At 41.5% G+C, this 16,666-nt stretch overlaps 1 protein-coding gene across 3 annotated transcripts in view; it reads right to left on the reverse strand.

Annotated features, from left to right (window-relative positions):
- The window catches only part of RRAS2 (RAS related 2), an 81,003-nt gene extending 64,983 nt beyond the window's left edge, over positions 1-16,020 (reverse strand). Inside the window, exon 1 of one of the 3 annotated variants that reach the window (XM_001171965.8) lies at positions 15,586-16,020. In XM_001171965.8, coding sequence (XP_001171965.2) covers positions 15,586-15,693 — 108 coding nt within the window. In that variant the 5' untranslated portion in view covers positions 15,694-16,020. Of the gene's footprint in view, positions 1-15,079; positions 15,431-15,585 lie in introns of those variants that run through there. The other 2 variants (XM_009459982.5, XM_054661198.2) reach the window with 2 other exon arrangements.
- Between the last annotated feature and the right edge of the window lie 646 nt (positions 16,021-16,666).

Raw genomic sequence — 16,666 nt, forward strand, 5'->3', positions numbered from 1 at the left:
TGGCTTCTTTCTGAAACTCTCACTACAAAGAAATAGACACTAAATATATACTTTGCAATGATTTGAGGAAGGAGACAAAATAAACAATTGTCTCTAAATATAAAATTAAAAACTAAAAATTACAGACTAATAGTGAAACAGAAGACAAAGTTTTCCATACTATTTTCACACCTCTTAGGCTTCATAATAGTAAGGAAATAACCCAAAGACTCAAAACTTAAATTTGAATTACTAATACGCAACCTCACCATTCCTACTCCATTCTTAATTAACTTTCAAATGAATGAAAGTGCTTTGTCATAAAACATCTCGCAGTGGTTATCAGAAATTTTTCACATTAAGTCACTTGATAATTTTAAAGTAGTTCCCTGTAGGCCAGGCGTGGTGGCTCACGCCTGTAATCCCATCACTTTGGGAGGCCAAGGCACGCGGGCAGATCGCTTGAGCTCAGCCTGAGTTTGCGAACAGCCTGGGCAGCACGGCGAAACCCCGTCTCTACCAAAAAAAATACAAAAATTAGCGGGGCATGATGGTGCACGCCTGTAGTCCCAGCTACTTCCGGGGCTGAGGTGGAAGGATCGCCTCTACCCGGCAGAAGGAGGTAGCAGTGAGCCGAGATCGCGCCAATGCACTCCAGCCTGGGTGACAGAGTGAGACCCTGTCTCAAAAATAAATAAATAAAATAAAATAAAACAAAAATAAAGTAGTCCCCTGTAATCCCAGCACTTCGGGAGGCCAAGGTGGGCAGATCACTTGAGTCCAGGAGTTCGAGAGCAGCCTGGGCAACAAGGCGAAACCCCCATCTTTACAAAAAAATACAAAAATCAGCCGGGCATGGTGGCGCACGCCTGTACTCCCAGTTACTGGAGAGGCTGAGGTAGAAGAATCACTTAAGCCAGGGACGTCAAGGCTGCAGTGAGCCATGATTGTGCCATTGCACTCAAGCCTGGGAGACCCTGTCTCAAACAAAATAATTTTTAAAAAAAATTTTAAGTAGTTCACTTAAACCAACTTGTTGGCATGGAAATTCCATGCCATTATCTGAAAATAATAATTCATGTAGTACTCAAGCTACTACAATCATTAATTTAAACATCTGCAACTCGTCATTAAATTATCAGACTTAACTTTTGTTTCACATTTCCACTTTTTTATTCCAAAAACCCACAAACCTCTCTCTAACCTTAAATTCACTCCTTCCTCAAGTAAAATGTATGCCTCTGTGTACCTGCACACAAGCCTACTTGCATGGGGCAAATTTCCCTTAGTTGACGCACCTTAATTTTAGAGGCAAAAAGGACAAAATTACAAATTTAATAGCCACATATCTTTTCCATGTGATTTCTGAAACTTAAACATTAAATCTACCACAAATCTTCCTCTGCAGTTTGACTTGACTACCTGCTTAGCTTTTCTTTCAGCTCACATCTTTTGACTACTGAAATGTCAACCACATCGTCATTAACCAAAAACAGGCATTAAGAGAAAATTCATCAGGAAATAAAACAAAAGTTACAACTTTTAAGACCTTACTCTCAGACTGTTGTATACTTCCCAAGTCAGAATTGCCAGACAGAAATTAAGAAAGGACTATCTTCTCCAAAGACTATTTTGGCTAAAACCGAATGCTACGGATCAACTTCTAAAACTCAAGATTCAAAGTGTATATGCCACACATGATTTCTGAAATCCAAAATGATAGCCAGCTCTTTCTCTTCTTCAGTAACTAGATGCTATGGAACCATAATAGATACAACTCATCTTTCCAAAAGCCTCTTTTTTCCACTATTTATTTCCTGTGCCCTACTCAAGACTTTTTTTTTTTTTTTTTTTTTTTGGAGACAGTCTCACTCTGTCACCCAGACTGGAGTGCAGTGGCGTGATCTCAGCTCACTGCAACCTCCACTCCTGGGTTCAAGAGATTCTTCTGCCTTAGCTTCTCAAGTAGCTGGGATTATTGGCGTGTGCCACTATGCCCAGCTAATTTTGTATTTTTAGTAGAGACGGGGTTTCACCATGTCAGCCAGGCTGGTCTGGAACTCCTGACCTCAAGTGATCTGCCCAAAGTGCTGGGATTACAGGAGTGAGCCACCGCACCTGGCCTCCACTCAAAACTTGATACTAGCAAATAGCAACAAATATTTTGTTGTGCTTAGTTCTGTGTAACAAAGGTATTCCTAGTCTACGATTCTGAAAATGCAAATATGAATAAAATGTACAAATATAACTAAGAGACATAGATACAGACAAAGCACACCAAATATATAAAGTCCTCTACTAAAATACTTATAGTCTAGTGCTTACAGTGTTTAAGATAATGTCAAGGTGAACCAGACACAGATCGTTGTTCAAGGTCTGAGCTACAGAAGAACAAAAGAAGGAAAAAAGGATCGTTTTCTAATCCATAACCTTCTTTTAAGAATACACACACTCTTCCACTTGCCTCGCTGCAGAAAGCTGTGGTATGAAGGATTTAAAAACTTGAAAACTATCCCTTTTAAACATCTCTAATTCTACAAAAGTATACCTCTCAGCCAAAAGCCCATATTTGGAGATTAAGATTTAGAGGGTGTAGTAAAATTTTGTATTTGTTGAAATTCTGCTACTGATAATCTCCAAGAAATTGAAGCTCTCCAATGTCAACTTGCTGTTTAGCACCAAAACAAAGCAGAAATCTCAGTACCCCAAGGCAATTCTGAGAGATGACCAGCTCTTAACTTCCTAAACCAAAAATAGCTATGAGCAACTCTTCATGAATAAACAAGAAAAACAAATATATTCTTCCACACAAAGAAAAATCACTTCCCTGTAAGTTGTTTCATTAAATAGTATCAAGCTTTACAAAAATACCAGTTTTGTGGCCTTCTGAAAAGACAAGAGAACATTACCGTTGTTTAATATCAGACCGAGAAATCAAGGGCACTAAATATGTTTTGGAGACAGTAATTATGTGTGACATCCAGAAAATTTCATCAAGGATGGAGAAGACAAATTTGATAAATCTTCCTAGAATAGAGAGGATCTTATCCTTTTCATTAGCTAACTTAAAACAATGTACTATAAAGTTACAGAAAATCAATGTGTAAATAATAGGTACTTCAGAAGATAACTGAAAAAAATGAATACAAAAATGGAGAAGTCTTCCCAGACCTGAGAGTGTTTCATCATTTCCCTGAGAATACTAGTGACAGAGAAAAACTTCTAGTCATATCCTGATAAATGTGTCCATTTCCAATGATAAGAGAATGCTGCAAGCATACACCTAGTGAAGTTATTTCTACAGAAACTTGAGGCCAGACAAAGATAACAAATAAAGCAGGACCTCTACTGTTATAACACAAAAATGTTGGGACCCAATAATTTTATACCCAGCCAAATCATCATTTATCATGCAAAAGTAAACTTAATCTTAGATATGTTTTCAGTAAAAATTACTTGGAAATGTTCTTTAAATCACAATTCAAAATAAAAAGTAGCTGTAAAACACAGTAACTATAGTTAAAAACAATATATTGTACTCTTGTAAAAAGCTGAGTGGATGTTACGTGTTCTCACCACAAAAATGACAACTATGTGACATAGTACGTATGTTAGCTATATTTAGTCATTCCACAATGTATATATACTTCAAAACACCCTGTTGTACATAATAAATACATACAATTTTATCTGTCAATTTAAAAATAAAAAGGCCAGGCACAGTGGTTCACGCCTATAATACCAGCCCTGTGGGAGGCCAAGGTGGGAGGATTGCTTGAGGCCAGGAGTTTAAGACTAGCCTGGGCAACAAAATGAGACCCCATCTCTAAAAAATAAAAATAAAAAAGTTAGATGGGCATGGTGGCATATGCCTGTAGTCCTAGCTACTCAGAGGGCTAAGACAGGAGGAGGGTTACTTAAGCCTAGGAGTTTCAAGGTTGCAGTAAGCTATGATCATGCCACTGCACTCCCGCTTGGACAACAGAGCAAGACCCTGTCTCTAAATAAAGACAATTTTAAAAATAATTAATTAAAACTAGCTGTTCATGAGGATTGTTTGTAAACACTAAAACCAGGTAGAATGATAGAAATGGCAAATAAAAGCAATAACCCTTAATGACAAAGGGATTAATGCCAATGGGTATTAACTATTGTAATTGTAATAACAAAACAGAATGCAGAAGATTTTTGAAATCTTTTAAAAATACTGAATCTGACACAATTTTGGTTGTTGTAAATAAGGACAAAAAATGTACGAAAGGAGTGGGTAGAAACAGGGTTTAACAAAAGTGCTTAATTCTCATTTTCTGTAACTGGGAATAAGACACTATTTTCTGATTCCCTAATTAAGTATGTTTAAAAATATAAATCATTTTATACAGGGACAGATGGCTCACACCTGTAATCCCAGCGCTTTGGGAGGCCAAGGCAGGAGGATCACTTGAGGCCAGAAGTTCAAGACCAGCCTGGGCAACATGGCGAGACCTCGTCGCTACAAAAAATCAAAAACTTAGGTACAGTGGCTCACACCTGTAGTGCCCGCGCTTTGGCAGGCAGAGGCAGGAAGATCATTTCAGCCCAGGAGTTCCGAGGGTGCAGTGACCTGTCATCACACCACTACACTACAGCCTGACCTGGGCACCAGAGCAAGACCCTGTCTTTAAAATTTTTAAAAGAATATAAATAATTTTTAAGATAAATTCCAGTAGAAAAAAAAAATCTACTTTCCAAAAACCACCACAGAACACAGAAAAAAACAACAACAGTTGTACAGCAAAAGACACACTTGGTGCAAAGGGAGGAAGTTATTATGCTAAATAAAGATTAGAGTTTATGGCCAAAACCTTACTGGCCTAACCTAAATTTATCAACCTTTCCCTCCCAAGACATCTGGCTACAAAATTAAGAAGATATATTTTTTAAACAGAAAAAAACCTGGTCCCCTTTATGCTCTGCTTGGTTCCTTTAGGCTTAATTTCATTCAATGCCTCGCTGAACTAATTATAAAGACAAGATCTCATTAGCATAACAAAGTAAAACAAACTCTGCTCATTATTATTACCTAGAGTAACATCAAAGATGTTGACTTTCATCACATGGGCAAGTTGGTGTCAGATTTCCCCCTGTAAAGTTGTTATTTTCCCCCTGTAAAATTAACAATAACTTATGAGAACATACTTTGAGACTATTAACATCTACTACTCTCAAACTTTCACATACTAGTTTTAACATCCATTTTTACCCACTTAGTTTTAAGATCCATTTATGGTTCTTACTTAAATCAACTGTTATAATTGCCAAAAGGCAACTTACTAATTCCACCTTTTCCTTTATGTTCATTCATTAGTCAGAATTCTACATTAAGGACTTCTAGATCATTTATTTATCATAGATCCTTACTCTATTTATGGGTAATAAACAAGTACTGCCTTATTTATTTCAATGATTAAATTGCCCTATAGTCAGTCAATGGGAGTTTTGCCAGGCTGGCTCCTGTGTCTCTTTCAAATATCCCCATCATTTTACCTTTTTGAGCACTCCCTTATGAGACTACAAGATGCTCCAAGCATATTTTGTATTTTTTCCTTCCCCTATTCTGGAATCCTCCATTTCTCTAAGGTTCCTTCCAGTAGAGAATAGTATTAATGGTATTTAGAAACCAAGATCTAGTGCTAGGTGATCGCATTGCTAAAGGGGTATCACTGCTTCCTGGCCATCTTAGCAGACAGAAGTGGAAAAAGATGTACAGATGTACGCATGTGTATCCATAATGAGATCTATTTCTATATCTACATACTTATTTTTTTGTTTCTTGTTTTTGAGATAGAGTCTCGCTCTGTTGCCCAGGCTGGAGTGCAGTGGCGCGATCTCGGCTCACTGCAAGCTCCGCCTCCCAGGTTCACGCCATTCTCCTGCCTCAGCCTCCCAAGTAGTTGGGACTATAGGCACCCGCAACCACGCCCGGCTAATTTTTTGTATTCATTTTTTATTTTTTATTATTTTTTTTAGAGACAGAGTCTTGCTCTGTCACCCAAGCTGGAGTGCAGTGGCGCAACTTGGCTCACTGCAACCTCCGCCTCCCAGGTTCACGCCATTCTCCTGCCTCAGCCTTCTGAGTAGCTAGGACTATAGGCGCCCGCCACCACACCCGGCTAATTTTTTTTTTTGTATTTTTAGTAGAGAGGGGGGTTTCACTGTGTTAGCCAGGATGGTCTTGATCTGCTGACCTCGTGATACACCCACCTCAGCCTCCCAAAGTGCTGGGATTACAGGTGTCAGCCACCACACCCGGCCTATATCTACATACTTCTAAAACTATGAATTTATGCCACTATCTGCAATTCCAATCAAACATCAGAGTTCATTTTAACCTTCACATTTTTCACCTTTGTAACTCACATTTTTCACCTTTGTAACTCCCTTCTCCAACAGTGAGAAACTGGCTTCCATTTTCTACAATATATTTACTTATTTGCTTATAACAGTATAGACAATTGCTTCAAAATTGCAAACCCATGCCTTTATGACAACAACAAAAACCAAAAATTCTAGTTAACTCTATTAACTAGAGTTCAATGTTTGTTTCAATCTTTTTATCTTTATCCTGAGGACAGAGTTCAAATACTAGGATCAAAAGTTACCTAAATTAGTTGTTTTTCACTCCTTCAGTGTAGTTAAGTTACTCATTTGAAATATGGTTCAGTTCATTTTGTTTCTATTTGTACTCCCTGTTAAGGTGTTTTTATTTGTCATCAGTTGATTTGGTTGGTGTGTTTGTTGCTTATATACTCAGTATGTGAAACATTAACATGGTTCCAAAAGTCAGAAAGGTATCCTCAGAAGGGTCCCTGCCCCCATTCCCTCTATCCTTTCCACCGCATACCTTTTTACCCATCCTCTAGGAAATCAATCTTATCAACCTCCAATTTATCTTTGTGTTTTGTTTTTGCCCCAATGAACAAATACATACGTATTTTCTTATTTCTCTTTCTTTCTTACACAAAAGGTAGTATACACACAGTAGTAGATAGACACTTTTGCACTTTTTTTTCACTGACTGTAAGTTTGGTTTGTGTGATTCCTCCAAATCTCATATTGAAATCTGATCCCCAAAGTTGGAGGTGGGGCTTAATGGGAGGTGTTTGGGTCATGGGGATGAATCCCTCATGAATAGATTAATGCCCTCCCTGGGACTGGGGTGTGAGTGAGCTCTTACTTATTAGTTCCACCACAGCAGGTTGTTAAAAAGAGCCTGGCGCCTCCCCCACTGGCTTGCTTCCTCTCACCATGTGATCTCTGCACATGCCACTCCCCTTCATCTTCTGTCATGAATGGAAGCTTCCTTACACCCTCACCAGAAGTAGATGCTAGTACTGTGCTTCTTGTACAGCCTGCAAAAACTCTAAGCCAACAAAACCTCTTTTCTTTATAAATTACCCAGCCTCAGGTATTCCTTTAGGGCAGGGGTGTCCAATCTTTCGATTTCCCTGAGCCACACTGGAAGAATTGTCTTGGGCCACACATAAAATACGCTAAACTAACGATAGCTGACGAGGTTAAAAAAAAAAAATTGCAAAAAAAAAATCTCATGTTTTAAGAAATTTTATGAATTTGTCTTGGGCCACATTCAAAGCTGTCCTGAGCCGCATGCCACTCGCAGGCTGAGTGTTGGACAAGCTTGTTTGAAAGCAAGACAAACCAAGACAACTGAACAACATATCCAAGAAAGCACTCCGTATCAGTTAATCATGCCCTCAGTCTTTTTCACAGGTGCATAATGCTCCATTGGATATTCCTACCACGTAGACTGCTTGTTAATTTTTGTAATTAAGAAATGCTGCAACCTTGTACATGTGTATTTTCATACTGTGGGAAGTGCATCTTCTGGGTAAATTCTGAGATTTGGGACTGCTGAGTCAAAAGGCATGTATGTGGTCAAATAAATACATCTTATGTCGCCTAATAACACATAATTTCTGTATTATTTCTGCCCCCCAAAAAATGCATAACCTGAATCTAATCATGAAGAAACATCAGCCAAACCCAAATTGAGGGGACTCTATAAGTAACTAATTTGTACTCTTTAAAAATATCAATGTCATAAAACACAGAGACTAAAGAACTATTCCAAAGTAAGACATGGAAATAATGAATTGGATAATCTGAGATTTTCTTTTGCTATAAAAGGCATAACTGGAACAACTGGCAAATTTCAAACAAATTCTACACATCAGGTAATAGTATAATAACAAATCAATGTTAATTTCTGAGTTAGGTTAGTATATTTTATTCATGAAAGCAAATGCAGCCGGGCACAGTGGCTCACACCTGTAATCCTAGCATTTTGGGAGGCCAAGGCAGGTGGATCACATAAGGTCAGGAGTTCAAGAACAGCCTGGCCAACATGGTGAAACTCCGTCTCTACTAAAAATACAAAAATTAGTAGCCGGGCATGGTGGCAAGCGCCTGTAATCCCAGCTACTCGGGAGGCTGAGGCAGGAGAATGGCTTGAGCCCAGGAGGTGGAGGTTGCAGTGAGCCAAGATCGCACCACTGCACTCCAGCCTGGGCAACAAAAGTGAAACTCCATCTCAAAAAAAAAAAAAATTAGCCAGGTGTGGTGGTGGGCGCCTGTAATCCCAGCTACTCGGGAGGCTGAGGCAGGAGAATGCCTTGAACCCAGGAGGCGGAGGTTGCAATGAGCAGAGACTGTGCCACTGCACTCCAGCCTAGGTGACAGAGTGAGACTCCGTCTCAAAAAAAAAAAAAAAAAAAAAAAAAAAGAAGACAGCAAATGCCCTGGTTTTTCGGAAATACACAAAGAGATATTTAAGGATAAGGGTGGCATCATGTCTTCAACTTACACTCAAATGATTTTAAAAACCATATATTGCAGGGAATAAGCAAATATAGTAAAATGTTACCATTTGGGAAATCTGGTTAAAGTCAAAAAAGAAAGCAACATCGGATGTCTTTTTAACACTTATATTCTTATTTCTACTGCTGAATTTTACTTACATGGATAAAGAGCTTTCTCCCAGAAAAAAGAATCATTGTATAAGGTGACAGTAAGTTAAAGACGGCAATATTAAACTGTTAATATATACTGACAATAAACTGACTGCATTTTTAATTAAACTATAAGTTAAAGCTGTTCAGTGCTACGCAACAAATAATCACATGGCCTTTATAAAACACTAAAAATAAAATATAATTTATAAGACATCAAGGAGCTCAGTCCAATTATTCTCAAGTACAATTTAAGACAATTTATATTTCTTTGCATCTCTGAAACACATTTTTCTTTGCAAAAGAAATAAATCTAAGGCCTACCAACTACAATAGTTTAAGTTTCAATCTCAGACTCAGCAGCTCTGCCCAAAGTAATTCAAGGTCAAGGCCTTTCAACAAAATTCATGACTATTAACTCCATACTGTCTACACGCAAAGTGAAAATCCTTTACTCATTATCACTTTTCATTAAGGAAGGCACAGTGGAATTAATATCCTAAAGACCATTTTCCCCAACCAGAAAAAAAGGCGTTCAAGTGGCATCACAAAATCTGTTTCAATTTTAAAGACCAACTTTAATGTGAAAAAGAAACCTTTAAAATATATATATATATATATATATATATATACACATATTTTTTTTTTTTGAGATGTAGTCTTGCTGTGTTGCCCAGGCTGGAGTGCAGTGGCATGATCTCCGCCCACTACAACCCTCCGACTCCCAGGTTCAAGCAGTTCTCCTGCCTCAGCTCCTGAGTAGTAGCTGGGATTGCAGGCGCCCACCACCACACCCAGCTAATTTTTGTATTTTTAGTAGAGGCAGGGTTTCACCATGTTGGCCACGCTGGTCTCAAACTCCTGACTTCAAGTGATCCGCCCGCCTCAGCCTCCCAAAGTGCTGGGATTACAGGCATGAGCCACCATGCCCAGCTAAAATTTTTTTTAATAGCTTTAAGAAAGTCTCTTCCCACTCTCCTCCCCCAATTTAAAGTTATCAATTTATTTTCCTAACTGAATGGAACAGACTATTTTTATTCAAAGCTTAGGAAAGACCATGATATTTCAGCAATCAGATGAATTAAAATCCCATCCCAGTAAGCAGTAGCCTGTTATCTACCAAGGGAAAGCAGTATTCTTGACCTACTCAACAAAAGTGCTCCCACTCGGCCAGGCGTGGTGCAGGCCCAGGCGGGTGGATCACCTGAGGTCAGGAGTTCATGACCACCCTGGCCAACACGGTGAAACTCCACCTCTACTAAAAATACAAAATTAGCTGAGTGTTGTGGCACATGCCTGTCTATAATCCCAGCTACTTGGGAGGCTGAGACTGGAGAATCGCTTGAACCTAGGATGTGGAGGTTGCAGATAGCCAAGATCACGCCATTGCACCACTGCACTCTAGCCTGAACAAGAGCGAAACTTCGTCTCAAAAAAAAAAAAAAGTGTCCCCACTCAATTCCTACAACTTCCTTATCCCAAAACAGGGGTACGCATGCACACAAACACACACACACAGAGACAGACACAAAGAGAAAGAGAATGAACAAAACACTTAAGAATAAGACGTAAGTTAAGAAACTGCAGGTTAAAATTTCCTTCTTCTCCAAAGGCAGTCATCCTCTATAAGAAAATGTTCTTCCTTGGGTGTACAGAAATTTTATCTAGGAATTGCCTGCAGGACCATCAACTGTTCCCCAAACAAGAAAACCTTTAGTATGGTACCACTTTGGGGGTAGGTGTCTTATTTTTCAATGCTAACAATTCATTTGTACATTAATGTTAAAAAAGTTTAAACACTAAAAATGTCTAGTTTCAAAATAATAGATAAAAGTTAACAGTTTAAGTAGTTTCTAACTGCAGGAAAACTCTTCGAGATGTAGCAATGGAACAGCAAATTGGGAATTTAAACTCACAACCTTCACATGTGGATCAATTAACTATTAACACAAATCTCCTGAAATCTCTTCTCGGATCTCTGCCCCAGGAAAAAGCAATGAAAAAGTACTCAGCAAAAGACAAACTTTTAAAAAGCAATGCTGGGTCCAGACTAACAGGTCATAGGACTGACTGAAATTCAAGACGTGAGAAATCAGCTAACCCCTACCTACCTCAAAATCTGGCAAATTGTTGAATAAAAAGTTAACATGCTAAAAAATATATATAAACCTCCCTGTAAATTTTTAAAACATATATGGCCTTTTCTCAGAGTTACCAGATAAAGCACTAACCCCAAAATTAAATGCTTACCTCATTATTTCTTAAAATCAAATCCAAACTGACAAAAAGAAATTTCTCCAACTCAAAACGGAATCCACATTCATCACCTGAATACCACACAGAAGTAAGGAGGGGAGTATAGGGTTGAGCCAGGAAGGAGAGGGCAATGAAGACTTAAAGTAATAGACCAGATTATGTGTCAAAGAAAAATGAATAAATTACAAATTTTGTTTTGGAGGAACACCAAGATACAGAACTAACAGCAGCAAATAAAACCAAGTAACAATTTCTTTTTTTTTTTTTTTTGAGACAAGAGTCTCACTCTGCTGCCCAGGCTGGAGTGCAGTGGCGCAACCCTGACTCACTGCGACCTCCACCTCCCAGGTTCAAGTGATTCTCTTGACTCAGCCTCCCGAGTAACTGGGATTACAAGCACGCACCAACACGCCCGGCTAATTTTTGTATTTTTAGTAGAGGTGGGGTTTCACCATGTTGGCCAGACTGGTCTCAAACTCCTGACCTCAAGTGATCCACCCACCTTGGCCTCCCAAAATGCTGGGATTACAGGTGTGAGCCACCGCACCCAGCCAACAATTCTTATTTGCTTACTCTGTAGATGGCACGGTGCTGGATGATTTACCTGCATTATTTTATTTACTCCAAAAACCCTAAGGGTACTATTATTCAATGTTATTCTCCCTTCTCAAATGGTGAAACTTGGGTTTAGAGAACCTAAGAAACTTGACTAAAGACACAGCTAGTTAAATGAATAAAAAAAAAAAAACACTCCTAGAATTTCAAAAGTGCAGAAATTTGTTCAACCAAACCCAACATTTCATGGGGAAGAAAGAGAAGCTCAGTGGAGATAAAGGCAGATTAAGAAACTACTCAAAGTCACCTGGGTAGAGAGACGTAGACCCCCACACACCCAGCAGTCTCTCCTAACCACTCTGTACCATCCTGAAGTCATTTCCTACCTAGAGTTTACTTAACATTTAAGTGTTCTACCTACCAACAGAACTTTACACATTTTTCAAAGAAATATGAGCAACAGAAAGGAGGAGGTAATGTACACACACATATTCATTAAATAACATAATACTTTACATTTTATCATGGCTACTTTATGATGTTATATTTATTTTTAAAAAGGAAAAGGTATCTCAATTTAATTATCTTAGTTCCCTAATTTTGCAACTCTTCATATGAACAGAAGGTAACAACTAAATCTAAGTCAAAGAAAGTTAAGGTAAAAGGCATTGTTTTTAAATTCTCCGTTCCCAATTTTATTTTTTTTTTCGGCTCAAAATTACATAGTAGAAAATATATATACTGAAAATTGTAAAAACAGTCTGGTGTTTCAGGAGGCTTAAAAAAGTAAGTCCAATTTGTGCCATTCTAATCTCCTACCAAGAGAACTGACTTCTGCTTATTAAAATGATTAGTCTGCTGTGTTCTCTCCCTCCAGTTACTACTGCTAAACAATCATGGTGGAATGAATTTTAACATTCCAGGAGTCAGGCAATGAATAGCTACCCTATTAAGTGTAAATATAAAAAAATCGCTTTAGCTCCATAATCTAAAATTAATATAAAAATGTGTGCAGCTTTACTACAGACTGTATTAGACATTGTTCTAAGCCCTTGACATGTTAACTCATTTAATTTCACAGCTATATGTGGTCCACCATATTTCCCCAGTTTACAGATGGGGAAAACTAAGGTACAGAGAAGTTAAGTAACCTGCCTAAAATTACACATGCAGCAAGTGGTAGAGCTGAGACTGCATCCAGGTGGTCGGGTTCCTGTCTCTCCAAAAAGTCTCCTTTTTGCAGAGACCAGATCACAGGTCCCAAATCAACTATCAATCCCACTTCCCCACTTGCCACCTCCTCTCTCCAAACTAGCATATGACTCCCACATATGACATTTCCATTCTCCCCACCACCAAGCCTACATAATGCTTTCATCAATTTTTTCCACAGACTTCTCTGAGTCTGAATTCCCTTTGCATTTAAACATGTTACAGAACTGTAGGCATAAACACTGATAACACCTACCATTACTGAGCACATACAACATGCTGGATACAATGCTACCATCTTTGTCATAAAAGTTATAAAGAATGTGTAATCAGACCCATTTTACTGGCGAGAAAACTGAGGCTCAGAGAGGCTGAGTATTTTGGCCATGTTCTCACAGCCGATAAATGACAGAGCTTTAAAAGACACACATGCTCAAGTCTGTAAGACTCAAGGTTCATACTCTTTATGTACACATATGTCTTCCTCATACATACCTGCTTCCTTTACTTCTTTAATATCATCTAGAGCATCTAGGTACTATACTATTCACAGTGGAGGTATTTCTTCAACAAATGATTCTATAAATTATTAGGAAAACAGCAATTAATGCTTTTTTTTTTTTTTTTTTTTTTTGAGGCAGAGTCTCGCTCTGTTGCCCAGGCACAATCTCGGCTCACTACAATCTCCGCCTCCAGGGTTCAAGCGATTCTACTGCCTCAGCCTCCAGAGTAGCTGGTACTACAGGCGCGCGCCACCATGCCCGGCTAATTTTTGTATTTTTAGTAGAGACGGGGTTTCACTATATTGGCCAGGCTGGTCTGGAACTCCTGACCTCGTGATTCACCCGCCTTGGCATCCCAAAGTGCTGGGATTACAAGTGTGAGCCACGACGCCAGGCCCAATTACCGCTTTCTTAATGGTTTAATACCATTACTTCCCCAAAAACAAAAAGGCCCAACACCTTAATTAATTAACATGGGCTCAAATAATTCAGATGGCCCCTTCCTCAAAAAAAACGTAAATATTTGTGGTTCAAATCTTTTAAATAACACTACCAATATTGTAACCCAAGATTATTCTCCCACTCCTAGACTTCTCCTCCACTTATCCCCTCACCCCCACCCTCCCTCAGCCATCAGACTAGTCCCCAAAGGGTTAGCTATAAATTGTTTTGCTTTGCCATTAGATACGTACAATCTGCGCCCTAGGGAAATAGCAACCTGACAGCATCCCTGATTCTGTAGCCTGCTAAACTTAAACCAATCTCACCCCTTACTCAGTGATTTTTTTAACCCACTAATAAGCATACTGTAAATGCTCATTACATAAAACATCCTTTCTTCCTGGATTCAAAGGTTTTAGCAGCAGTAATCCAGGGAATATTATAGCAGCAATTATTGCTCATTTACTCAATGTGAAAGGTGACAATCACATTTGTTACAGTACTCAATATTTTAATGTCACTATAAACACTAAGTGAAATAAGCTATTCAGGTATCCCAATTAATGACAAATGGGTGAAAAGGAAACCAGAAAAAAATATTTCACCGTTCATACTCTAGATACTGTGAAAAATATCCTTGTTACCTGTTATAACAGGGTACCTTCGTTCTCTCCCAGCATATGCCACACCTTTTAGGTTGACAAAAGCAGAAAGACATCGGGGCTTTGTGTTTTAAAAATCCCAAAAAAGACTACTCAAACCTCTCCCCAAGAGCAAATTCTAAGAAGGAAGAATTCTACCTCCCTTTTCTTTACCACAAACCCCTGACTTACCGTCTCTAGCAACCAGAGAGGGCTGGGGGTGGGGGAGAGGGTGGTTAGAAAACAGAACGCACGACTCGGTCATATCCTAGCCCGGCCCATCCCAAACTTCACCTAGGCACGGCGAGAAGCAGGACGGCATCAGGAATTCCTAGGAAATGGTCTCACCCCATCAGAGAACATTTTTAACTTCCTCGAAGCCACCATTTCCCCGGGGCATTATCACACACTCCCACCCGGACATATTACCTAAGAGAGTACTTATAAGAAGAGCGTAACACACACACAAAGAAATACACAGTACTTGAAGCGGGCAGCTCCGGCTCAGGCGGCGCGGGGAAGCCCGGAGACCACGCGGAGCCGCGGCCAAGTTGCCACCGCTATCGCCCCGACGGTGAAGGCGCGGCCGCAGGCGGCTGGAAAAGCAGCGCGCGGGGCTCCAGCTCCAGCCCCACGCCCGGACCCTCGGAGCAGTAAAGCCCGGCTCGGTGGCCCAGCCTCTCCCGGAGGTCTCCGGCCTCGGCCAGAGCAATAAGGTGGATCGGTGCTTCCCACCCTTCCAGCTCCGCCCTCCCGACCACATTCCTGAGAAGCCCTACTCCCGCGACGCCGCGCCCGGGAGGAGGCAGGAGCGCGACGCTGCGGCCGCAGGGCAGGAGCGTAGTCGGCCCCGCGCCCTCCCGCCCCCTGGCCCCGGCCCGGGCCCGCGAGGCGCCTCTGGGGCGAGGTCGCGGCGGCCGCCCCGCCACAGGTAGCGCCAGCCCCCGCCCGCCGCCGCTCCGGCGCCCCGGGCAGGCCCGCTCCAGGTACCTGGATGAACTGGATGGTGAGCGCCGACTTGCCCACGCCGCCCCCGCCGACCACCACGAGCCGGTACTTCTCCTGACCGGAGCCGTCCCGCCAGCCGGCCGCGGCCATGGGGACGCCGCAGAGCCCAGCCTGACTGCGCCGAGCCGCCGCTGCCGCCCGCCCTAGGCCCGGCTCCGGGGACGTGTGCGGCCGGCGGGCTGCGGGCGAGCGGCCGGGCTGGGGTCCCGGGTACCGGGAGGCGTCTGGAGGGCCGGTCAGCGCGGTAGCGCGGCGCTGGGGACTGGCTGGGTACCGCCCGAGGCGCGGAGAAGCGGGGTGACGGCACGGGCCAGGGGCTGCAGCGGCCGGGGGGCGCGCTCCTCTACGCGTCTCCGCAGCGCCTGCCGAACGCAGCCTCCAGCGCCGCCACAAATGGCCGTCTGGGGGCCGGGCTGCCAGGCTGAGGTGCTGCATATGCATGAGGGGGCGGGGAGGGGCGGGGCCGCGCCTCTTGGGGCTGAGGTTCGGGAGGTAACCCGGGCTTCAGACCCCCACGGACACACCGCTCTAATCCCTAGCCAGTGAGCGAGTGCGTGAGAGTGTGGGAGTGGGTGTCAGTTGGGAGTGGGACGAAGGCAGAAAGAGTGTGTCACCCTAATTGTCTATGTAAGGGACTGTGTGGATGAAAAATACAATATGTGACGGCGTGTGCGAAAAATAGGGCTGTTGGCATATTAACTCAATTTTATAGGAGAGTAAATACCCTGCTTTAAGAGTACAGATGGTGACCATATTTGTGTGAAAAACAGTATGTGACAGTGATTGAGGATTAGAGCTGTGTCACAGTAATTGAGTGTGTGATGGGCTGGTGGTTGTGACAGTGTGAAGAATGGGACAGTGGCTGAGCATGGAGAATAAGTCAGTGATTGAGCTTGCATGGGCAAGACGGAATGTGACAGATTTTGTATGTGTCAGTACAGTGTCATAGTGGCTATGTTTATGTGTGACAAATGTGCAGTAATTGGATATGAGGAGTGTGAGTGCGAGGGGTTGAACTCCTGGCCTCAAGCAATCCTCCCGCCTCGGCCTCCCAAAGTGCTGG

The sequence above is a fragment of the Pan troglodytes genome, chromosome 9 (genome assembly GCF_028858775.2).
Source record: "Pan troglodytes isolate AG18354 chromosome 9, NHGRI_mPanTro3-v2.0_pri, whole genome shotgun sequence".
NCBI lineage: Eukaryota > Metazoa > Chordata > Mammalia > Primates > Hominidae > Pan > Pan troglodytes.